Source organism: Dasypus novemcinctus, chromosome 2 (genome assembly GCF_030445035.2).
Source record: "Dasypus novemcinctus isolate mDasNov1 chromosome 2, mDasNov1.1.hap2, whole genome shotgun sequence".
Classification (NCBI taxonomy): domain Eukaryota; kingdom Metazoa; phylum Chordata; class Mammalia; order Cingulata; family Dasypodidae; genus Dasypus; species Dasypus novemcinctus.
In genome coordinates, this window is record NC_080674.1 from 189,638,507 (window position 1) to 189,661,729 (window position 23,223).

At 62.2% G+C, this 23,223-nt stretch overlaps 1 protein-coding gene across 1 annotated transcript in view; it reads left to right on the forward strand.

The window, feature by feature from the left end:
- FLT4 (fms related receptor tyrosine kinase 4) overlaps nt 1-23,223 on the forward strand; it is a 45,525-nt gene that overhangs the window by 3,222 nt on the left and 19,080 nt on the right. The window contains exons 2-11 of the mRNA XM_058283211.2: nt 12,992-13,088; nt 13,865-14,109; nt 14,842-14,954; nt 15,066-15,228; nt 15,312-15,451; nt 16,328-16,496; nt 16,697-16,814; nt 21,052-21,206; nt 21,293-21,455; nt 22,960-23,086. Coding sequence (XP_058139194.1) covers nt 12,992-13,088; nt 13,865-14,109; nt 14,842-14,954; nt 15,066-15,228; nt 15,312-15,451; nt 16,328-16,496; nt 16,697-16,814; nt 21,052-21,206; nt 21,293-21,455; nt 22,960-23,086 — 1,490 coding nt within the window. The remainder of the gene's footprint in view (nt 1-12,991; nt 13,089-13,864; nt 14,110-14,841; nt 14,955-15,065; nt 15,229-15,311; nt 15,452-16,327; nt 16,497-16,696; nt 16,815-21,051; nt 21,207-21,292; nt 21,456-22,959; nt 23,087-23,223) is intronic.

The window sequence follows — 23,223 nt, forward strand, 5'->3', positions numbered from 1 at the left end:
CAGCGTGAGCCAGGGAAGTCACAGAGCGAACTGCAAGTGGCTTCCCCGGAGAGAGACGCCAGCCGCGGAAGCAGCAAGGAGGAAGAGAGGGGGAAGAGTACCTGTCCCTGGCCTAAGTGAGAGTGGATCATGGGATTGTTAACCTGTAGGGGACCCTGGGAGGAGAAGGGGATGTGGGGGGGTGAAGATTAGGAGCCCTGCTTGGGGAGCCCCTCCAGGTGGAGACGTCCCCCAGAACTTCCCTGGGAAAGCTGGGGGCACTGAATGTCCCAACTACCAGTGAATCAGGCAACCTGGGGAAATTAAGTACGATCTCCTCCTAGAAGGGGGAAGTTCTTCTCTGAGTCTAACTTACACCCCTCCTGCTGTCATTTGCACATATTCCTGAGCGTGGCCGATTTCTCTCCACCGGGGCCTAGCCTGTTCCTTCTGGCCCTCTGGGATGACTCCCACCCCCAGGAGTGGAGGTGAGCGTGGGTGAGCAGAGAGAAGGCTCTGGACCCACCTCTGCGCGAGGCGCAGCTGACGTGTCCCCGACTGGAGCCAGGGATTCCTGCGTTTCGATCCCTTTCAGACGCCGGCTTCCTCTGGGATCTCGGTTTTCCGGTCATGCCGAGGGGAAAAGTCTGGGAGCAGGAAGGTGCCGGCGCGCAGGGCTGGAGAAGGCCAGGGCGCCTGGCCGCCGGGGCGGGCGGGCGCACGGCACGCCCCGCCCCCGGCCCCGGCCCGCGCCCCGGCGCCCACCCCCGCCCCTCCGCGGCCGTGCCGGGGTGTGGGTGGCCCCGGGCGAGCGGGCGCGGGAGGGGGGGGTGGCGAGTGGGGGGAGCCCCGCCACGTGGCCGCGAGGTCAGCAGGGGTTCATGGGAAAGGACTCGTCGGCCACAGGAGAGGACATCCTGACTGCGTTTCCCTCTTCCTGCGACCCCGATTTAGCAGCGCTGGGGGGCCACCTCCGAACCAGCTGGACTGTCTGATAACAGGGCCGGCCCGGCAGGGCCCTGACCCCCGGGGAGGCCGGGATGACTGCCTGGCACAGCTGGCCGCCCCCCTCCTCCCCGCTGCACCCGAGGCGGGGAGCCCAGCATCTGCCGGGGCGGCCAGCCCACCTCCTCCCATCGCCACCCCATGGGCCACCCCAGGCAGTCCCCACTCAGCCTCACTGCCACTCTCGGCTTCCACCGTGTGTCCCTCAGATTTGCCTTCACTCTGTCCCCGGGGGGAGGGAGAGGACTTCTTTGCAACACAGATCTGAGTCTCCCCCCACCCCCCAGAAAAGATAAAGCACCTGCTGCCCGGGGAGGGGTCTCCCAGGGTGGGAGGGGGCTTCATTCTCACGTGCTTTGTTACTACCCTCAGGAGTGAGAATCTGGGCTTTCTGGCGTGTTTGGCCCAAGAGTGGGGTTTAGAGGCAGGCCTCATCCTCACCAAATTCTACCAAATGGAGATCCATTTGCACGACGCGGCGCGCCGGCGCCTCGTACACACAGAGTGTCTGGCAGCAAGCAGCCACCTCGCTGTGTAAAATGCCTAATCAAATGACTTCGCACCCGCGTGTGTGGCAGAGGCTTTGTTGGCCCCAAATTTTGAGATTATGAAATTAAGGCCAGAGGAATGAGAGCGACTGGAGGATTTGAGGGAGATGATGGGCGTCTGATGTCTGGTCCCAGGTGGCACAGGGGACGAGGGAGGAAGAAGGGGCACAGTGGGAGTTGTCCTCATTCCTCAGTGAAAGCCGGAGAGGTGGGCATGTGGGATCCCGAATTTCTGGCCACCTCGCGGATGCTTTTACCCCGATGTCCCAGAGACCTTTCAAAAGCAGCGTTTGTCCCAAACAGACTGGACGAGTTTCCCCAAGGTCTGCTCCCTGCCTGATGTGCCTCCTAAGTGCACGGCGCCTCCATCTGCCCCACTGCCGCCTGTGCCTCTTCCCTCGCCACCCCCTCACTGCGCACTTCTGCCCACGCATTACGTTCATTCTATCCTTTTTGTCCCTCGGACCCTCAAAGCCGATCCCGGGCCAATCACCAGCCAAGTCCTCTGCGGGAAGCGGCACAAGGAAGAGACAAACTGCAACCCCTGCTATTGGCACTAAGGAATTCTCAAACACCTTAAGCCAGTTGCTATACCCGGAGCGGCACGGAAAGCCAAAATGTCCCCCCCCGAAAAAGGGAACCTTGGTTTGCCAAGCTGCGGAGGTGGCCCTAGAGCCGAGGCGTCGAAGTGGCAGGAATGTGCCAGCTGGCAACGGCAAGCAAAGCGATCCAGCTAGATGGCGTGTCAGGGGCAGAGGCTCCCAGGCTGGAGTGGACAGGAGGGGTGCAGGAGGGGAGGTGGGTGGTGGGGAGGCCAGGAGGCTGGCTGGAGGGCTCGGAGGGTCATGGGAGAAGCTCGGGTTCCACCCACGAGCAGGGGGAGAGCCGAGGATGGTGTTAGGTAGGAGAGGGACTTGGGTTCCAGAGAGATCATCTGGGAAACATGAGAAGCCAAAATATGGGGCATCAGGCTGGTGTGGCCGTCGGGGGAGGGAGGCGAAGGCTGGCCAGGAGGGCAAGTGGTTCTCTGGCCGGAAGGCGTTCGGTGCAAAGTTCCAAGAGCTGGGAGTACAAAGTCCTTTGCCAGGGAGAGGAGAGGGGGCAGGGGCTTGGCTCTGAGATGGCCTGTGAGTGACCTGGTGACCGAGTAATTGGCTGTAGCGGGAATGAGTGGAGTCAAGGATACCTGCCGGGGTGACCGTCGCCAGGAGGGTGAAACTCGAGGGAGGGAGGAGCAGCTTTTCCAGAGGTGATGGACAAAAAGATGATCAAGCCGCTTAAAGCCTTTGCATGTCTTGAACTGTAAAAATGCAAAGAATGCAGATGAACGTAGAATAACCGGGAGCCTCCCATAATCGTCTCCCCAGAGATCATCTCCGACGAGTGACGTGACCTTGGGCAAGTTCCTTGTCCCTTTGTGCCTTGATTTTCTCCTCTGTAAAATGGTGATGGTGGTACCTGCCTCAGGGGTAGCCCATCCAGGTACAGGGGCGCCGGGCGGGACTGGCACAGAGATTGCGCTCAATACGAGTTCGCCGTTTTTGTTCTAACAGGATGCATCAGTGCAAGCAGAATTTGGGGGTCAAAGTGTGCGAGCATTTTTTTCTCGTGACCTTGCGAGCGCCTGTTTCCCCACATCCTTGCCAACACTGGGTGTTTTATCTCTGGCTTTAACAGTTGCTCACCTGCTGGATGGACAGTTTTGGGCCCCGGGGCGCCGGCTTGTCCTCCGCAATGCTGGTTGTGGTCTAGGACGTGCTGGGTTTGAGGGCTGGCGACACTGGCCAGGAGGCATCTCGGAAGCAGGGTCTGCCCGGGTCCACCACGGCCGGAGCTCAGGACAGTGGTCAGGGACAGGTGGGGAAGCAGTGGGCATGGAGGAGGGGGTGTGTGCCACCACCAGGAGGAGGGAGTGGTGCCGGAGGACGTCATGGCCAAGAGCCTGAGATTCGCCCCCTTTCTGCTGCCTCGTCACCCCGACACCATGCTCCATCTGTTCAGTCTCCCTCTGCCCTGTGGTCAGCATCCAGCAAACTCCTACTCAGTCTTCAAAGCCCATTTCAGCTCACATGCCTCCAGGCTGTGACCAGGGTTGCAGTAAGACTCAGCAGCTGTGACGTGACACGGAAATGGCTGGCCCAGCGGGTGACGCCGCACGGGGCCCAGCGTGTGTGAGCCGGGCAGTGGTTCTGTTCCCGGGGGGGGGGGGGGGGGCGGGGGATTTGACTGCAGTCTTATTTTGTCTCTGTGGCTGGGGGTTCCCAGTCACCCTAAGGACACTCTCCGTGTCACAAGTGAGCAATCTCGTGCTCGAGAAAGGATAAGACCTCAGAGAGACAGAGTGACTTGTTGAGGCCATGCAGCCAGAGAGGGGCCCCCAGCCAGGCTCAGGGGTCCAGGTCCCACACCCAGGGCTGCACGGCCAGCCCCCGCCTGCCCTAGCCACCTCCGTCCTACCAGGTGGGTGGGGGACAGGGTGGACGCCTGACTCTCACTCCTGGGAGCTGGAGGTGGACCCTTTCCCCACACTCTTCCCGCAGCCTGTGTGGGCACAGGGGCTGCCTTGTGGGTGCTGGCAGTGGGCGGGGGCAGGGGACTCCAGGACAGAACTCCCCTGCCTTCTCCCCACCCGTTCTGTGTGTCGGTCCGGCCCCACGCCCTGGGCTGGGTTTGGGTAGGGGAAAATGACCACTGCATGGGTATGCTTCCCCCATGCCTTACCTCTGGTCAGCAGCCCCAGACCTGGCCCCCGGCTGCCTCTGTCCTCCTGGACACAGCTGCAAAGAGGAGGGTGGGTAGGGCCAGCAGGGTGGTCCAAGCAATCCACCGTCTTGCAGGACAGCCCAGGGAGGGGGGCCAGGGGAGCCTGGTCCTGGGGGGCCCGCGGCAGGGCCCGGCTCTCTGCCAGTGTGTGGAAAGCCATCCCTGAGCACGCAGACAGCCCCGAGCTGGCCCCTGTGTCGGCCCGCGCTGGACCTGGGGACAGAGCAGTGAGGCCCCTGGAAGCCCCCTGCACTGTGGGTCAGGGCTGGTGGGGGGGTCGGGGCAGGCGTCATAGACCTCGGAGCCTGAGCCACGCGCCCGGAGAGCAAGGGAAGGAAAGAGGAGGAAAGAGGAAATCACCTGAGCGCAGGTAGGCAGGTAGATGGCCGGTGTGGCTGAGCAATGGGAAGCCAGCCAGGAGGGCAGGGGCTTGTCGGGACCAACGCCGCCCCAGAGCCCAGGCCGAGGGCGTGCAGAGCTCTAGGGGGCCACGAGGAGCTGATAAGGGTGCCGTTAGACCAGGAAGGAGGCTGCTGCTGCTGCCCCAGCAGAGGCATGGGTGCTGGGACTCGGCGGGGGGTGGGAGAGGAGGGGACGGGGACATGGAAGCTGGGGGTGGGGCGTGGGGAGCGGCGCGGGTGGGCAGCTGCTGCGGTGCTTGCCCTGCCTCTCTCAGGCAGGGTCCCCTTGCCCCGCTGCACCCTCCCCCAGCTGGGCTGGTCCTCCCCTGCAGCCTCGCGGCCACTGGGAAGGCAGCTTCCTAGAAACCACGCCAGGCTAGCACCCACCTCTGCCCTGCAGGGAAGACCCAGGCTGGGTGCTTCTGCAGGACCAAGGACCACATCCTGTCCCGCTGAGCCCAGAGAGGAAAACCTGAGTTCTTCACGGAGGGGGTGGGGTCAGGGCCGCGGCGGGACGGCGATGGGACAAAAGAGCAGCCGCGCTGCTTCTCAGCCGTTCTTCCTCTTGTGTTTGGCTGGCTTTTCCCTCAGTTTCTCCAGGAGGCGCTTTTAGTTGGAAAGCATCGTTGGCGGCTTAAAGGACTTTGCCTGCAGCCAAGGAGGACAGAGGGGCTGGAGGGGTGCACTGGGGCAGCTGGGGGCTAGGGACCAGGATGGCTTTCTGTCTGGGCTGTCCTGCCTGGTGTGGGGGGGTCTCGGAGGCTTTGCTGGGCTGGGGAGCTCAGAGGCGGGGGAGGGCCAGGTTCTGGTCTGAGCTCCTGGCCCCACGGGGCTGGGTGGGCACCCTGGGCGCCGCGCGGCATGGCACAGGAGCCCGGCCTCCCCCAGGCCCCGGCCCTTGGACGGCAGCCTGTTGCGAGGCTCAGATGAGGCAGTGCCGTCAGGCCATCTGTCCGGTGCCGGGCTGACGGTCAGCGTCGCACCCGCGGACTTCCCTCCCCGCCCTGCCCGCCCTCCCCAGGGGGTGCTAGCGCTGCCCCGGGAAGCGGCTGCAGATCCCTGGGAGCTGCTCCCACCGTCGGGCGTGCTGTGGCTGACGCCAGGGTCCCCACGGCCAAGGCCGGATGGTGCCCTGGATCTGCTGACGGCCCAGAGAAGAGGAGGTGTGCACCCTGGCCCGGCTGACCTCGGCCCAGCACCTGCCCCCGCGGCTGCGCTGCAGGTTTGGGGGCCAGGGCCGAGCCGGCAGGGGGAAGGAAGAAGCCAGTTCCCGGGCCAGGAACAGGAAGGCAGGGGGAGTGTGGCAGAGGCCAGGATGACAGTGCTTCCTGCTGCGGGAAAGGAAGGACAGGCCGGGACAGACAACAGCCAGGCAGGAAAGGATGCACTTTCTTCAGGCACGTGGGGGCTGGGGTGGGGGGAGGCCTCGGGCCCAAATCCGCCCCAGGCACTGAGCGTGGGGTACACACAGTCATCAGGGATTCTGTTCCTTAAAACTGGGAAACAAAGAAACAGAGTATGGTATAATTCCAACCCCAAGGAAGACCTCAGCGAGCTCTAACTCTCCATCCAGGCATCCTTTCATCTGTCCATCCTTCTACTCTCCTTTCGTCCATCAATTCATCCATCCACCCATCCATTTATCCTTCCTTCCTTTCATCTGTTCATCCATCCATTTGTCCATCCATCCATCCATCCATCCATCCACCCATCCATCCTTCTATCCTTCCATCCATCCATCCATCCATCCACCCATCCATCCTTCTATCCTTCCATCCATCCATCCATCCTTCCATTCTTCCATTCATCCCTCTGTCCGCCCATCCTTACTTTTGTCCATCCACCTTTACATCCTGCCCTCCTCCTTTCCATCTTTGTGTTCACTCATCCATCCTATTCCTTTCACTTTTCCTTGCATCTACCCATCCTTCCAGCTGTCTCCCCACCAGTCTGTCCGTCTGTCCATCCACCCAGTCATCTTTCCTTACACTCATCCATCTATCCATCCACCTGTTCATTCATTCAAAAAGTATGTATTGAGCATTTATTCTGTGCCAGCTGCTGTGCTAGGCATGGGGCGGGATAGAAGAGAGGGAAATCAGGGTCTCTACCTCACTGAAACTTACTGTCAAGTCGAGGAACTGGGAAAAAAGATATTAAACAAACAAGTAAGTGAATAAGATAATTACAACTCGTGATAAGTGGAACGAAGTAAGTGACCAGGAGGCTGAGGTGGAACCTATAGGAGGGACTTAGGTTTTGTAGGGGCTAAGGAGGCCATATCTACGCTGAGGCTTGTGCAGGGCATAGGAGGGGCAGCCTAACAGGAGGAGAGGTACATGCAAAGCACAGGGAAGGAAGGAAGAGCCTGGAGGCTATGGTGAGGCAGGATGTGAACACCAGGTGAAAGCAGAACAAGAACAGGTGGAGAGGTGGTCAGGGGCGGGCAGGGGTCCAGAGTTTCCTGGAAGTGCAGCAGAAAGTCATGAACAAGATTTAAGCATGACAGCGATATGGCCCTGTTTGTGTTTTTAATACATCACTCTAACAACTGCATAGAGAAGGACGGGAGGGGGGCAAAGTGGACTCAGGAGACCACTTTGGGGCAAGTGCAATTGTCCAGGCTCCCCTGGCAGGAGGAAAGGGGCTGGCTCTGGGATGCACTCAGCCAGATGGGGGTGGAGAGGCAGGTCTCCACGGTGCCATGCATGTGGGAGGTGGGAACATGAAGGGAGGAGCCAGGAGGGAACGAGTCTGGGCTTTAGTGTTGGGAAGGCAGAACTGAAGGTTTCTGGGGGTGTCTGAGGCAAGCGGACTGCCGGGTACTTAAGGTCAGCATTGGTGGACATGGTCTGGGCTGGATGTACAAATGCTGAAGGTGTCAGAATGCCGAGGACATAGGGTGGTAGAGACCGGGAAGTGAAGAAGAGCAGTTGGGTGGAGAAGGTGGGAGCATGAGGTCCCAGAAACCAGCGAGAGAGGGGACAGCAGAGGAGCCTGGAGAGCGCGCCCTGAATCCAGCAGGAAGGAGGGCAGCGTGGAGCCTTGGCAAGCACCTCTGGGAGGGGGGGTGGGCGCTGCACTCCAGGAGGTAGACAGTGAAGGTGAGAGGAGCGGGACGGTGAGCAGAGGCAGCTCCTCTAAGGACTTTTGCTACAAAGAGAGGTAGGAAAGAGGGAAATGGCCAGAAGGAATATGGGATCAAGGAACTATTTTGTTTTGAAGGTGGGAGAGAATTCCATAGAGCAGGGGTTCTTAAATGTTTTTGTTCCATGGACCCCTTTGCCAGCCAGGTGAAAACCACAGACCCTTCCTAAGCCCACACTATGCCATGTATTATTTAATAAATATATCACATTCCTGCCCATGCATCCCCACAAGAATAATATTTTTTTGAATTTCAGTTCAAGCTCACGGATCCCTGGTTAAGAACCCCTGCCACAGAGAGAAAGAGAGCTTGGTAGTCAGAAGAGAAAGGAATTCTCTGCGGGAATCAGGTTCAAGGAAATGGGATTCCGGGCGTGATGGGAGGCCTGGCCTTGGGAACAGGAATGGCAGAATTGCAGGGTTTCCAGGAATCGGCTGATGGTGTGGGTTTGGAGAGGTCTCCATCTGATGGCTTCCTCCGTGCAGACAGTGACGGCAGAGAACACACCTGACCCGTGGTGCTGATGCCCACTTACGACCCGCAGACACGAGAAGGAAGGGGAAGCAGGCAATGCAGGGCTCTGCCTTCCTTGTGCAGCATTCAGCTGCTCAGGAGGTGTGGGGTGGAGGGTTGGAATGCAGGTGAGAAGACAAGGGAACAGTCCTAACGATGGACCCTGGAGTCCACCCTGGGCCAGGAACGCGGAGGTGCCGGCAGGGGATGGATGGAGTGATGGGAAAGCGTCCCAGCGGAATCCAGGGGAAATGCCTGGGCTGGGATTTGGTGAGTTTGATGAATTTGGCAGTGGTGAACCAAGAGCTTCTAAGCAAAAAGGAGAGGAGAAGGTGGAAGAGAAGCGTGAGACATCAGGAATTCAGAGATGGCATCGTTTCTGGTGATGACCAAGTCCAGGGTGTGCCCACGGAAGTGAGCGATTGAAGGGGAACAGAGAGGAAAATCGTGACGGGAGGGATCTTAAAAGCCAGGGTGCTGGTGAGTCATCATTGTGGACGCTGTAGTGAAGCATGGGTTGGATGAGTGGGGGATGGTGAGCCAGGAGCTATGGTCAGCAGAGAATGAGGGGAAGTGACAAGGGGAGCAGCCAATGACAGCTTTGGCAAGGAGAGGGAGGTATGGTCAAAGGGCATGAGCCTCAAAGCATTTTGCTATTGGGAGGGAAAGTGGCCGGGAGCAGTTTGCCACCCCTATCTCCTGCCCTCGGGCATGTGGAGTGTGAGAGCAGTAATCTCCCACCCCCAAACTGGGACGGTGGTGTCCTCAGAGAACCAGGTTTCAGCTAGATAGGTGGTGGAGGGAACATTTAGAGAGGACAGGAGGTGTACGATAAAGTTTAATGATCTCAGAGGGCCAAATGGAAGGTTGGTGAAAGCAAAAGGGGCACTGGGGTAAGTCAGGGCATGTGGCCACAGAGAGAGGCTTGCACAAACTGGTAAAATGGAAAGTACAATGGTTGATGCCCCTGTTTTAGCAAAATGGTCCACATGCTTTCGTTGGTGATATAGTGGCCTCTAGGAAGGAAGTTCCTTCAGGCTCCATCCATCCGCCCACCCACCCAGTCATCTATCCACTCACCCATTCATCCATCTACTCATTCACCCATCCATCCATTCATCCATCCATCCATCCATTCATCCAGCCACCCATCCATCTTTCCACCCCCTACACACCCATCCATCCACCCACACACCATCCACTGACCTATCCACCCATCTACCTACCATCCAGTCACCCATCCATCTATCCATCTAATTATCCATCATTCATCTATCCTTCATCTTTCCAATGAATCCTGTATATACATCCCCTAAATCTTTGTAGTGCATCTCCTCTTTCCTGGGCTCAGGAACATGAATAAAATACAGTCTCTGTTCCGATGTGAACAGAAAACCACATTTCAGTCTGGCAAATGTTCTAGCAGTAGGAGCCAGGAGAGGGTGAGGCCAAAACTGTCTAAGTGATGATGACTGCTCCATAGGGAAGGGATGTGCAAAAAGGAGGAATTCAGAGGGCCGAGGAGGGAGGTATGAGCATCCCAGGCAAAAGGGGGAGCAAGACATGAAGACTTGGCACTTTGGGACAATGGTGAGAATGGTGTCCTGGGGGGAGGAGGCTGGACCTGGCAGCCCTTGGAGGTGTGTCAGGAGCTGGAGCTGGAGAGAAAGGCAAAGGCAATTTTGTGCCCTGCTAGCAAACTTGAACTTTGTCTTGGAAGCCAAGAGGAGTCACCAAAGGAGGCTGAGCTGACAATTGCCACAACCTCACACTGGCAGTTGCCAGGTGTGTGCCTAGGAGGATATGCACACCCAAGAAGGGGTGCCATAGCCTCCCTGGGCACCCCAGTGCACAAAACCTTCTCCCTCAGTGATATAACTCCCCCCTCCCTTTGGTTGCACAGCCTCTGCACAGTACCTCCCAGCCCAGGGTGGGGTTGGGGCTGTCCACTGTCCTGCTCCTCTCCTCTGTCCTCCCAGCTTCAGGTCAGCCTGGACAGAGGGCTCCGCCAGACCCCTCTCGAATCCTCTAACTGGGACCATGTGGTGGACACCAAGCCCCATCCCGCCCCAGACCCACCCCTGCCTTCTGTAGCTCAGAGGATGGAAGCACCATCCATCTACTTGGGTGCCCACACACCTGTACCCACCTGTGTGCCTGGGATGACCTTCTCTGGTTTCCACTGCCTGGAAAACACCCACTTCTCCTTCAAAGCCACACTCGAAGGTGCCCTCCCACAGGGTGGGAGAGATCTCTTCCTGACCCCTTCTCACCTGACCCTGCCTTTGCTCCCCCAGCCCTGGTGCAGGGACTGCCGCGTGCACGGTGGGGCTTGGACGGGGGCAGGGGGCTTTGGACCTGTCCTGGGGGGAGGAGCCTGGACCTGGCAGCAGAGCGCAGACAGAGAATGCACCTGGGGGTGGGGTCCAGGGTATTCCACTCCGTGGGACCAGGACTGGGTGAGTCCCGAGAGCGGGGTGCACGAAGGAAGCACCTTGGGATCCGCTAAGGAAGGACTGCCCAGCCGCCGCCGCCCTCGGCTGGCGAGGGGCCACCCCCTGGGTGCGGCTGCGCAGGTGGCGGAGACGCTTCAGCTTTCCTGTCCATACAGTGGGACTAGATGTTCTGCAGAGGCCTCCCAGCTCCCTGCCTAGGGGGGCTGGCCAGGAGGGAGGGGCAGAAGAAGGGAGCCCCTGCCGGGCACCGGCTGGGGGCCGCATGGCCAGCACGGTGCCAACGTAAGACCTGGGGGTACTCGGGGTCAGGGTGGGGTCCCCCGAGCTCCTCCCCAGCCCCTTTAGCTGCCAGGGCGGGACCCAGGGCCTCAGGCCAGCCGGGCTGGGGGGACCAGGCCCGCGGGGTTGGAAGGGGCTGGGAACTGGTGGTGGGCTGGGCCCCACCCCAGGAGGACAGGGACTCAGGGGCAGGGACAGGACGCAGCCCTGGGCGTCCGGCCACGCCGTCCTCCCTTCCTGTTGTCTCAGGATGGTCCTGGCAGGATGCATCTGCCAGAGTTGCAGCCCCAGGCCTCCCCCCGGGGGGCTGCTCCCACCCCACCCCCCAGGATCCCACCGTGCTCACACGCACGCGCAAGGAGCCTCGCACCCCCGCCCACAGGCGTCACCCTCCTCTCACACACCCAGATACGCGTGGTCCGTCACACTCCATGATGCACAAATACGCAGGCGCACCCCAGCCCCGTGAGCACAGAGCCACCCCCACAGACACAAATGCACACGGACCCGTGCCCACAGGCGTGGCCCCCACTACACACGCACACACACCTGCAAGTGTGCACTAGCATGTCAGAGACACAATCATGCTTGAACACACACAGCCACACACACTACTTAGACACACACAGACCACACAGCTCGTCACTCAGTAACACACGAATACATGCAGAGCCACGCACACAGGTGCACACCCGCAGGCACAAACACACACACCCCAACCCACACCCGTACACATGACACACATGCACACACAGCCTCACACACCCCCGCAAGTACATGTGCACGTAGTAACGTGTCAGAGAGACACACGGACACATATGTTTGCCCACACACACCACTCAGATACACAAAGAGGTACGGTAATACACAAATACACACAGAACCACATACGGACAGCCCCACGAACACAGAGATCCATGCGTACAGACACACGGAGACCCCACACACACACACACACACACTACAGGTGCTCTCCAAGTGCCTTCCAACTTCCACCCGCCCAGGTGTGGTCCTTAGGAGGGCTGGCCAGGAGGGAGGGACAGAAGACAGAAACACTGGCCCCGGCACTGGCTGGCGGCCGCGTGGCCCGTGTGGCGCTGACATAAGATCTGGGTGAGCAGGGCTGCCCCCGAGGGCTGCTTGGGGGGTCCCCCAGGAGGAAGGTGATGGGTGAGTAGCTGCCGGGGACAGGGTCGAGGCTTCCTGCGAACAGGAGAGGCAGGCGTGTGCGTTTGAGGGCCAGGCCTCGGGGGACGGACGGGGGAGGCCGGAGCAGGGAGAGCCCAGGGGAGGCTGGGGCAGCCGGCGGGGGGAGCTGTGGGGGAGGAGGGCGTTTAGGGGATTCAAAGGCAGGTGGGGGGTAGAATCCACGGGGGAGCCTGGGGGCATGAGCGGAAGAGCCTGGGGTTGACCAAGGCCCTCGGGTCTGGGCGTGGGGGCAGGCCTGGGGTGTCGGGGGCCTCCCACGAGCAGTGGGGGTGGGACTGGAGTTCAGTGGGGAGGGGGCGTGAGGCAGAGATGTGGGGGCCACGAGGCCAAGGTGACACACTCCAGGGCCTCCCCATGTGCAGGGACGAGGCTCCCAGTCGCGGTGCCGGCAGCTCAGCATGGGGTCTGGGTGGACTCACGTAGGGGCAGAGGTCAGAGGTCAGCGCAGGCCGGGCTCAGCCTGGGGCAGGGTCGACGCTCCAGTGGGCACTGGAGCGGGCTCGGGGTCAGCCTGCTGTCGGCGACACGGGGCGCACAGGCTGGGGCCAGCCGTGCTGGCCTCGAGCCCGGGCTGCCCCTGCCCTTCGCCGGCGTCTGCTCCCGGGACGGAGAAGGGCCGACGGCCGCTTGGTCAGCCTCCGTCGCAGGAAGTCACACCCGGCACCACGCTGGCTCTGTCTTCCATCCCAGGCCTGGCGAGTGGCTATTCCATGACCCCCCCGGCCCTGAACATCACAGAGGAGACGCACGTCATCAACGCCAGTGACAGCCTGTCCATCTCCTGCAGGTACTCGGACCCCGGCCCCGGGAGGAGGGGCCCTGGGTACCTGCCACCTGTCAGGCCCTGGAGGCTGAAGAAGGCTGAGGAGGACCCATAAGGCAGCCGGTCCCACGGGCAGAGAAGCCTTGGGGCGCAGGGGGGCTCCCCGGGAGCCTGGGTGTGGACAGTGGACCTAGAGGCACAGGCCTTCCCCGCCCCGAGCATAAAGGCACCCTGTGCCCACCCCACACTGGACGCACAGCACTCTGCGCCCAGCCCTGGGCCACCGTGCACCAACCCATGTCACCTGCACTCACCTCCGAGTCACCCCACACTGACCTGGATCACCAGCACCCAACCTCCAGGTCACCCCCCAGTGACCCCACATTGACCCTGGGTTACCTGCACCCACCCCCAGATCAGCCCCACATGACCCCATGTTACCGCATATTCACTGCCCGGGTCACCAGCACCCACCCCAGGCCACCCTGCACTGACTTTCCAGGCCCCTTGCACCCACCCCCGGGTCACCCCTCATTAGCCTCAGCTCATCTGCGCTGAGCCCAGATCACCCACACTGCTCCCAGGCCACCTGCCCCGAGTCCTCCTTCCCCACGACACCCAAAGGTGTCACCTCCCCAGCGGCCCAGCTCTGGTCTGAGCCCCGGCCTCCCTGCAGGCCGGCCGGCCACACGCAGCCCCTGGCCCGGACCATCCCCGCAGACACCCCGGGGCTCAGGGAGGGGCCCGCTGCGGGCGAGCCTCCCCGGGGAGTCTCCTTGACCTCTCCTGTCCCCTGCCAGGGGGCAGCACCCCCTCGAGTGGGCCTGGCCAGGGGCTCCGGAGGCACCGGCCCAAGGGGAGAAGGATGGTGAGGACACGGGGGCCGTGCGGGACTGTCCCGGCTCGGACACGAGGCCCTACTGCAAGGAGCTGCTGCTGAGCGGGGCCCGGGCCAACGACACGGGCTGCTACCGCTGCTACTACAAGTACATCAAGGCGCGCATCGAGGGCACCACGGCGGCCAGCGCCTACGTGTTCGTGAGAGGTGAGGCCTGGGGGCCCCGGGGAGGCGGCCGGCCCGCCTGCTCCCCGGGCCCCCCAGGCTGGCCGCAGTAACAGGGTACCACAAACCGGGGACGTGAGACAACAGAAACGCATGTCCCCACTGCTGGAGGCCTGAGGCCCGAAACCCACGTGCTGGCGGGACTGCGTCCCCTCCGAAGGCTCTCGGGGACGAAACTGTCCCCTGCCTCTCTCCTGGCCTCCGGTGCTCACTTGCCAGGCGTTCTCTGCCTCAGTTGCCCCATGGCGTCCCCCCACATCTGTCGGCCTGTGTCCTCATTTCCCCTTCTTACAAGGACACTGCTCATATTAGATTAAGGACCCTGTCTATTCTGGTACGACTTCATTTTAACTTGCTTCTGGAGTTATTCCACCTGTAAAGTCTCTATTTCCAAGGAAAGTCACATTTGGAGGAACTAGGGATTAAGACTTTTTTTGGGGGGGGACACACCATTTGGAGGAACTAGGGATTAAGACTTTTTTTTGGGGGGGACACACCATTCAACCCATGACAGTCCTCCTTCTGGTCCAAAAGGAGGGTCACCCAACGAGGGGGCGGCCAGTGCCCTGCACACCCCTGCCCACGGCCGGCCAGCCCCCTGAGCTTGCAAGAGGGAGAGAAGCAGGATGTCATCCCTGCCAGCCCCCGCCAGAGGCCACCCCAAGCCCCGTCCTTTCCTGCTCCTGAGCCCCAACTCCTGCCCTCTGCCCCCAGACTTCGAGCAGCCATTCATCAACAAGGCTGACACGCTCCTGGTCAACAGGAAGGACTACATGTGGGTGCCCTGTCTGGTGTCCATCCCTGGCCTCAACGTCACGCTGCGCTCGGTACAGCCCCACCCCGGGTTCCAGCCCCCCTGCCCCATCCCCCCGGGAATGGCAGCTCCCGGGCCGGCCGGGCGGCAGGGGGCAGCCCTGACGGCCACCGTGTCCCTCCAGCAAAGCTCGACGCTGCAGCCCGACGGGGAGGAGGTGGTGTGGGACGACCAGCGGGGCATGCGGGTGCCCCTGGCGCTGCTGCGGGACGCCTTGTACCTGCAGTGCGAGGCCACCGTGGGCGGCCAGGACTTCCTCTCCAACCCCTTCGTCGTGCACATCACAGGTAGGGGCTGCGCGGGCCGCTCGGGGGGCGCCGCGGGCAAGCTCGCATGCCCGTCGTGTGTGTCACTGTGGGTGTGTCACCAGGCAACGAGCTCTATGACATCCAGCTGATCCCCAAGAAGTCGCTGGAGCTGCTGGTCGGGGAGAAGCTGGTCCTGAACTGTACCGTGTGGGCCGAGTTCAACTCCGGCGTCACCTTCGACTGGGATTACCCAGGAAAGCAGGTGAGGTCACCGGGCCTGCCAGGGTGCCTTCCCCCACGTCCACCCTGTGCCTGGTGGTGTCCCGAGGAGCCCCCAGGCACTGCCCACGCCTGCCCCTTGCCCAGCCCTGTCCCGAGGAGCCCCCAGGCACTGCCCACGCCTGCCCCACGCCCAGCCCTGTCCCGAGGAGCCCCCAGGCACTGCCCATGCCTGCCCCACGCTCAGCCCTGTCCCGAGGAGCCCCCAGGCACTGCCCATGCCTGCCCCACGCCCAGCCCTGTCCCGAGGAGCCCCCAGGCACTGCCCACGCCTGCCCCGTGCCCAGCCCTGTCCCGAGGAGCCCCCAGACACTGCCCACGCCTGCCCCGTGCCCAGCCCTGTCCCGAGGAGCCCCCAGGCACTGCCCACGCCTGCCCCGTGCACAGCCCTGTCCCGAGGAGCCCCCAGGCACTGCCCACGCCTGCCCCGTGCCCAGCCTTGTCCCGAGGAGCCCCCAGGCACTGCCCACGCCTGCCCCGCGCCCAGCCCTGTCCCGAGGAGCCCCCAGGTGCTGCCCACGCCTGCCCCGTGCCCAGCGCTGTCCCGAGGAGCCCTCAGGCGCTGCCCACGCCTGCCCCACGCCCAGTGCTGTCCCGAGGAGCCCCCAGGCACTGCCCACGCCTGCCCCATGCCTGGTACTGTCCCAGGGAGCCCCCAGGCACTGCCCACGCCCGCCCTCCGCCCAGGGTACGCGGGGGCTCTGTGCAGAGCAGGCACAGGCCCGGTCTTATGGGGAGGTCTTCCCACCCCGTGGAATTCCGTGGACCTGGGTCTGGGGCCCCCGGCCGCCGCTGCCTGGCAGGTCAGCTCTGCAGAGCCAGCCTCTCTCTGACGCGGGCTTCCCCTCGGGGCGGGCAGGCCGAGCGGGGCAGGTGGGTGCCCGAGCGGCGCTCCCAGCAGACGCACACCGAGCTCTCCAGCATCCTGACCATCCACAACGTCAGCCAGGGGGACCTCGGCCCGTACGCGTGCGAGGCCAGCAACGGCTTCCAGCGGTTCCGCGAGAGCACCCAGGTCATCGTGCACGGTACGGTTTGACCGGGCACCCTCGAGCCGGATGGGCCAGGGGCGTCACCGAGCCACAGGGCCCAGAGGTCAGGGTGCCCCGTGCAGTGGGAGGCCGAGCCAGGGGGAAGGGGAGTGCCGTGGGCACCCACAAAACAGGGGAGCCCCAGTCTGCGGGTGGCGGGTCCGTGATGCTTGACCCTGGCTCCTCCTGTCCGGCAGAAAAGCCCTTCATCAGCGTCGAGTGGCTCAAGGGCCCCGTCCTGGAGGCCACCGCCGGAGACAAGCTGGTGAAGCTGCCCGTGAAGCTGGCCGCCTACCCCCCGCCGCAGTTCCAGTGGTAACGGCCCTGCTCCCCCACCCCACCTTCCCCGGGTGACCCCACCTGGGCCCGAGAGAGGGTGGAGCCCGGGGTCAGAGGGGCAGCCTCCCTCCCCGTCGGGGGCCGCGCCCTGAGCCCCGGGGGTGCCCACACGGTTGAGGGGAGACCCCGAGGGCACCTCCACCCGGGCTGCCCCCTCTTCTCTCCCCGTACGCGGTGGGAGCAGAGTTTCCGTTCCAGGGAGGGTTGGTCTGGGTTGGTGGCGTGACGGCCGTCCGTCGCGTGCGGTGGGCTGGGCAGAGCAAGGGGCTTTTCTGAACCGCTTCCTGCATCCAGTTCGCATCTCTCTGGGGCCCTCCCAGCTGGACGGATGCCCTGAAGCCGGGGGCCTGCCTTGCAGCAATGGCCTTAGGCTTCCTAGGTCTCCTTCCCACCCCAGGGACCCTCCCCTCCAGGAGTCCCGAGATGCTCCAAGGGTTCAGCCACCTGCTCTGAACCCCGGCCCCGGGCTCGGTCCCGCGGGCAAGGCCTCCCACGACGGCTGCTAGAGCTCCCGGTCTGTGTGTCAACTGCAAGGGCGCTGAGGGTCCCAGCCGTAGAAGGGCGTGGAAGCCCGGGCGTCCTCAGCCAGGAGCCCGCCTGGCCGTGCGGCTGGACGCCGCTTCTCCCGGGAGGGCCGGGGTGCCCTGGGCCTGTGGTGACCCTCCCTGTGAGCCCGCAGGCGCCAGGCCCCCTGGGTGGGCTTCTGCAGAGTGCTGACAGCAGGCAAGAGGCGGGCTTCGCCTCCTGCTCCTCGTCCCTGCCTGTGGGGAGGGCTCCCAGCGTGGCTCCGGGAGTGCCTGGGGCCTCGTCCCCTGCCCTACGGAGCCAGGGGGACTGGCGTGGGCACGGCAGCCGGCCCGGCCGCCTCCAGGGTCTGAGAGAGGCCGGCCTCAATCGGCTAGACCACCTCCCAGCCTAGCATTTCCCTTTGGACATTTGCCACCTTCGCCTTTTCCCTTCTCACTTGACGCACACCTGCCTCCCAGAAGTGCTCGGCCAGCCTCCTGCCCACCCGAGACCCCCAGCCCGGGCCCCCTGGTGTTTCCCACAGTGCTGTGGTTGCTACAAGGGAAAGACCTCACCTTTTTTTTTTTCAAGATTTATTTATTTATTTTTTTTAAGATTTATTTATTTATTTAATTCCCCCCCCCTCCCCTGGCTGTCTGTTCTTGGTGTCTATTTGCTGCGTCTTGTTTCTTTGTCCGCTTCTGTTGTCGTCAGCGGCACGGGAAGTGTGGGCGGCGCCATTCCTGGGCAGGCTGCTCTTTCTTTTCACGCTGGGCGGCTTTCCTCACGGGCGCACTCCTTGCGCGTGGGGCTCTCACGTGGGGGATACCCTTGCGTGGCATGGCACTCCTTGCACGCATCAGCGCTGCGCATGGCCAGCTCCACACGGGTCAAGGAGGCCCGGGGTTTGAACCGCGGACCTCCCATGTGGTAGACGGACGCCCTAACCACTGGGCCAAAGTCCGTTTCCTCAAGATTTATTTAACTTCTCCCCCATCTCATTGTTTTGCACTATTCGTCTTAATTTTCTTTTTTAAGATTTAGTTATGTTTCCCCTCCTCCATTCCCCGCCCCCCCATTATCTGCTCTCTGTGTCCATTCGCTCTGTGTTCTTCTGTGTCTGCTTGTCTGCTCATTAGGCGGCTATGGGAACTGATCCTGGGACCTTCCAGATTGGAAGAGAGGCGATTACTCTCTTGCGCCACCTCAGCTCCCCTGTTCTGCTATGTCTTCTTATTGTCTCTCCTCTGTCTCTTGTTGCGTCATCTTGCTGCACCAGCTCTCCATGTCAGCTAGCACTCCTGCACAGGGCGACTTTCCCATGCTAGGCGGCATACCCACACAGGGCAGCACTCCTGCACAGGGCGAGATTCCTGCGTGGGCCGGCATTCCGTGTGGGCCAGCTCGCCCTCACCAGGAGGCCCTGGGCATCGAACCCTGGACCTCCTATATGGTAGACGGGCGCCCAATTGTTTGAGCCACATAGTTTCCCTACTTGTCTTAATTTTATTTTAGGAGGTACTGGGAACTGAACCCAGGACCTCCCACGTGGGAAGGAGGTGCTCAATCACTTGAACTACCTTTGCTCCCTGCTTGTTCTCTCATTGCATTTCCTTGTTGCATCGTCATCTTGCTGCATCGTCATCTTGCTGCATCGTCATCTTGCTGCATCGTCATCTTGCTGCATCGTCATCTTGCTGCATCAGCTCGCCATGTCAGCTTGCAGTCTTGCTCATCCTCTTTAGGAGGCACCGGGATCAGAGTCTGGGACCTCCCATGTGGTAGGCAGGTGCCCAAGGGATTGAGCCACATCCACTTCCCAAGACCTCACCTTTTGAGGTATCACATGGTGTTTGTGTGAGGAACCAACAAGTCAGTGAATGAATGCACAGTCTGGTGGACACACAGGATCTAGAAAGCACCTCTTCCGTGCCTGGTCCTGTGCTGCCCAGTTTATGTTCCATGCCGCAGTGAAGCCGCACACCCCATGCGTTTTGTTTTCCCAGTATACTCCGGAGATCGAGGCTCACAGCAGTGAAGGGATTTGTCTAGGGCACAGATCTTGGCCAGTGGCCAAATCAGGATTCTAACCCTCTATGCACCAGAGCATACCCTAAGCAGGAGTCTGCTGTCTTAGTTTCCTCTGGCTGCTATAACACAATACCACCGGAGGGCAGGCTTAAAACAACAGAATTGCATTGTCTCACAGTTCTGGGAGGCAGAAGTCCAAAATCAAGGTGTCAGTGCTCCCTCTGAAGGCGGTAGGGTTCTGGCTGTGGCTTGTGGCATCGCTCAGGCTCTGCCCTTGTCACCTGGCTGTCTCTGTGTCCAAATTAGCCCCAGTCATAAGGGATTGCCAGCAACAACCCCCCCCCCCCCGCCATCCAGTTTGGCCTAATCTTCACAAATCACGTCTTCAAAGACCCTATTTCCAAATAGGATTCTCTTCATGAGGCGGAAGATAGGACTCACACTTATATTTTCGGGGCACAAAATTCAATCCGTGACACCTGCCCCCACTGTGGAGGTGCTTCCTGCTGGTTCTGCTCTGATCCCTGCCCCTACTCTGCCTCGCTCTGTGACCACAGGCAAGTTATGTCCCTCTCTGAGTCCGGGCTGCAGTGGTGCTAGGTGGAGTCACAGCTGAGCGTGGCCCCCTACGTCCCCGACATAGCAGATCCATGGCCCTAATGTCCTGAGCCCTCAAGCGTCCCCAGCTCTCTCTCCCATGTCCCACGCGGCGTTCGTCTCGGGCTTTGCACAACCAGGACCCACGGAGAAAGGCTGCTGCCCTGGGGGAGGATTTTTTCCAGACAGCATCCAGAGCTCGGGGTACAAATGCAGCTGCCTGGAGGAATTCTGGCTCAGCCCCTGGGCTGCGAGGCATTCGTTCATTCATTTACCTGTGCACGCAACGGCCAACGAGCACCCACCCGTACTGGGTGCTGGGGATGTGGCACTGAGAGGGGGCCGCCGCTCATATGGGGACAGTTCAGTGGGACAGAGAGACGATCCACGGAGGCATGCGTTGAAAAAAGCCTACACTTCAAGGAGCAGCAAGGGAGCGGAGGGGCAAGAGAGGGCTGACCCACTGCTTGGTCCAGGGTGGCCGTGGAGGGCTTCTCAGGGAGGCGGTATGTGAGCAGGGACTTGAATGAAGGAGGGCGGGAGCCATGCAGTATCTAGAAGGAGGAGCATATCATGCAAAGGTCCTGCGGTAGGTCGCCAAGGAAGCCGGGTGGCTGGAGAGCATCACTGGGAGGGCAGAGCCAGCACCCAGAGCTCCTGCAGGCCGCGGGGAGGATTCTAGGCTGTGCTCTGTAGGGAATGGACCTTCACTCGGCAAACGCTCTCGGATGCCCAGGAGGAAGAGGGCAGGGCCCGCTGAGGGTGCTGAGACAGGGCATCGAGAAGGGGACTGCCTCCAGCAGGGACGCGATCTCACTTGTAGGAAACCCTTCAAGCCTTTGGATGGGAAGTAGAAGGGCTGCGTCGCCACGAGGCCACCTGCTCCCCAGACCTGAGCCGGCTCTCCTGTCCCGTTCCTGCCAGCCTTTTCCAGCGGTGTCTGCTAGGGTCCCAGAAGGACCCCGGGCTCTGACCTTCCCCGCGCCTTACCTTCCTGCCTCCCCGTAGTCCGTTCTGGTTGTGGGGGCCGGGCATGGAGGGCTCCCCCCAGTCCCCTGACTTCCGTTTCCCGGGCCAGGTACAAGGACGGAAGGGCGGTCTCGGGCCACCACAGCCCGCACGCCCTAGTGATCAAGGAGGTGACGGAGGCCAGCACGGGCACCTACACCCTCGCCCTGTGGAACTCGGCCGCCGGCCTGCGACACAACATCAGCCTGGAGCTGGTGGTGAACGGTGCGGCGGGTGGTGGGCGGGCGGCGGGCGTTGGGGCCGGGCGGGGCGGGCGCGTGCTGACGGCGGGCTGTACGCTGTGCCCCCAGTCCCCCCCCACATCCACGAGAAGGAGGCCTCCTCTCCCAGCATCTACTCCCGCCACAGTCGCCAGACCCTCACGTGTACGACGTACGGGGTGCCGCCGCCCCTGAGCGTCCAGTGGCACTGGAGGCCCTGGACGCCCTGCAAGACGTTCGCCCAGCGCAGCCTGTGAGTGGCCCTCGGCCCTGTCACCCCCCATCTCCCCGCCCTGTCCCCAAGCTCCACTGGTTCCCATCTCCCAGCCCCGCTTGCACCGCACTCCCCTCCCGGGAGCCGCCTCTAGGCTCAGCCAGAATTTCCAGCTCTCGCTCTCGTCCTGGCCTCGACGGTCACAGATGCCTGGCCCCACCTCGCCTGGCCGGAGAGGCTCGAGCCTCACCGGATCCCCCCTTGCGTCTGTCCTCCACCCAGCAGCCCTGGGCTGGGCGCCGGGGGCGGGTCTGTCCATGCCCCACCCCCCAGCCTCCCACAAGAGCAAAGACCCCTGGACCTGCACCTGCAGCTTCAGGAGAGGACAGAGAAAGGCGCCTCTGCATTCCCAGGAGGCCGCCTCCCGCCCAGCGGGCGCACCCGGGGTAGTTGTATGCACCACGTCCCGAGCTCCGTCCGCCCTGAGCGCCGTCCGCCCGTCGCGCAGTCTCATGTTCCTTGTTCCTTAGCTCGTCATGTGCCCTGCTCACAGGACCCCCTTCCTTAAGAAGGATCCTGAGATCCAGAGATGGGGCGTGACGTTCGCAAGGTCACACAGTCGTAAGCGGCCTGGTAGCTGAGCCGTGCTTCCCCCCCACCAAGGGACAGGGGATAGGGAGAACCTGTGTGGGGACAGCGGGCCGTGGAGCACAGGAAGCCGAGTGTTGGCTTGAAGGCACTAGGGAGCCAGGGAGGGCTCTGCAGCAGTGGGTGGGTGGGTCTGATTCCCTGTGGGGCAGGGTAGAGGAGACAGCATGAAGCTGAGGAATCCAGAGCGGAGCCTGGTTAGCCCCCTACCCCCGCACAGGGGCTGAGGCTCTCTGTGGTCGGTGGGGAGGGCTCGGCAGGGTGGCCTGTGAGTCTGAGTCAGCTCATCAGTGTTCAAGGCTCCGAGGGGGACAGAATTCCACATGATTGGCATCTCCAGAACTGGCATCCCTCCGATGCTCACGCTTATGTTCCACACAACTGAGGGGTCCTCTGCTCCACTGGGGGAGGCAAAGAGCCTCCTTTGGGAGACCCCTTCCCAGTGGGGACCAAAGGGGAGGGAGGGATGGTCCAAGGTGCCGAGAGCGGTGACTCGAGCTGCGCCTGGGAGATCTGGGTGGGCAGACCCAAGGTGGGCATGGCAGGAAGGACAGCATTGTGGGGGGTCGCCTGTGGGGGGTAGGGGGTGGCGCCCACCCAGGCAGGCCAGAAGTGCTGCTGTGCGGGTGGCAGGTGCCTGTCCTGTTGGGTATGGGTGGGTCTGGCAAGCTGTAGGGCTGCGGGGATAAAGAGGTGAGAGAGCATTCCCGAAACAAAGCCCCACCCCAGGGAGGCTCACCCCAGGGAGGCTCACCCCGTACCCCTCTGGCCAGCCCGAGGCCTTGCCCATCCCAACATGCAAAGAAGACTCTGGGCACGACAAGAGTCTCTCCTCCCCCGCGGTCCTTCCCTGCCGCCATCCTTGCCCAGCCTTTGCCCCGTTCCTTGCCCCCAGCAGCCGGCGGCAGCAGCGGGACCGCATGCTCCAGTGCAGGGACTGGAGGGAGGTGACCATGCAGGACGCCGTGAACCCCATCGAGAGCCTGGACACCTCGACGGAGTTTGTGGAGGGGAAAAATAAGGTGCGAGCCGGCCGAGTCCCCGAGTGGCGGAGGGGCAGAAGAAGAGGGAGGCCGGCAGGGGACCGCCCCTGGCCTTTCTTCTCCCCGTTGTCCACTTGCCCTCAGCCCTTTGGGGACAGCAGCTGAGGATCAGCGGC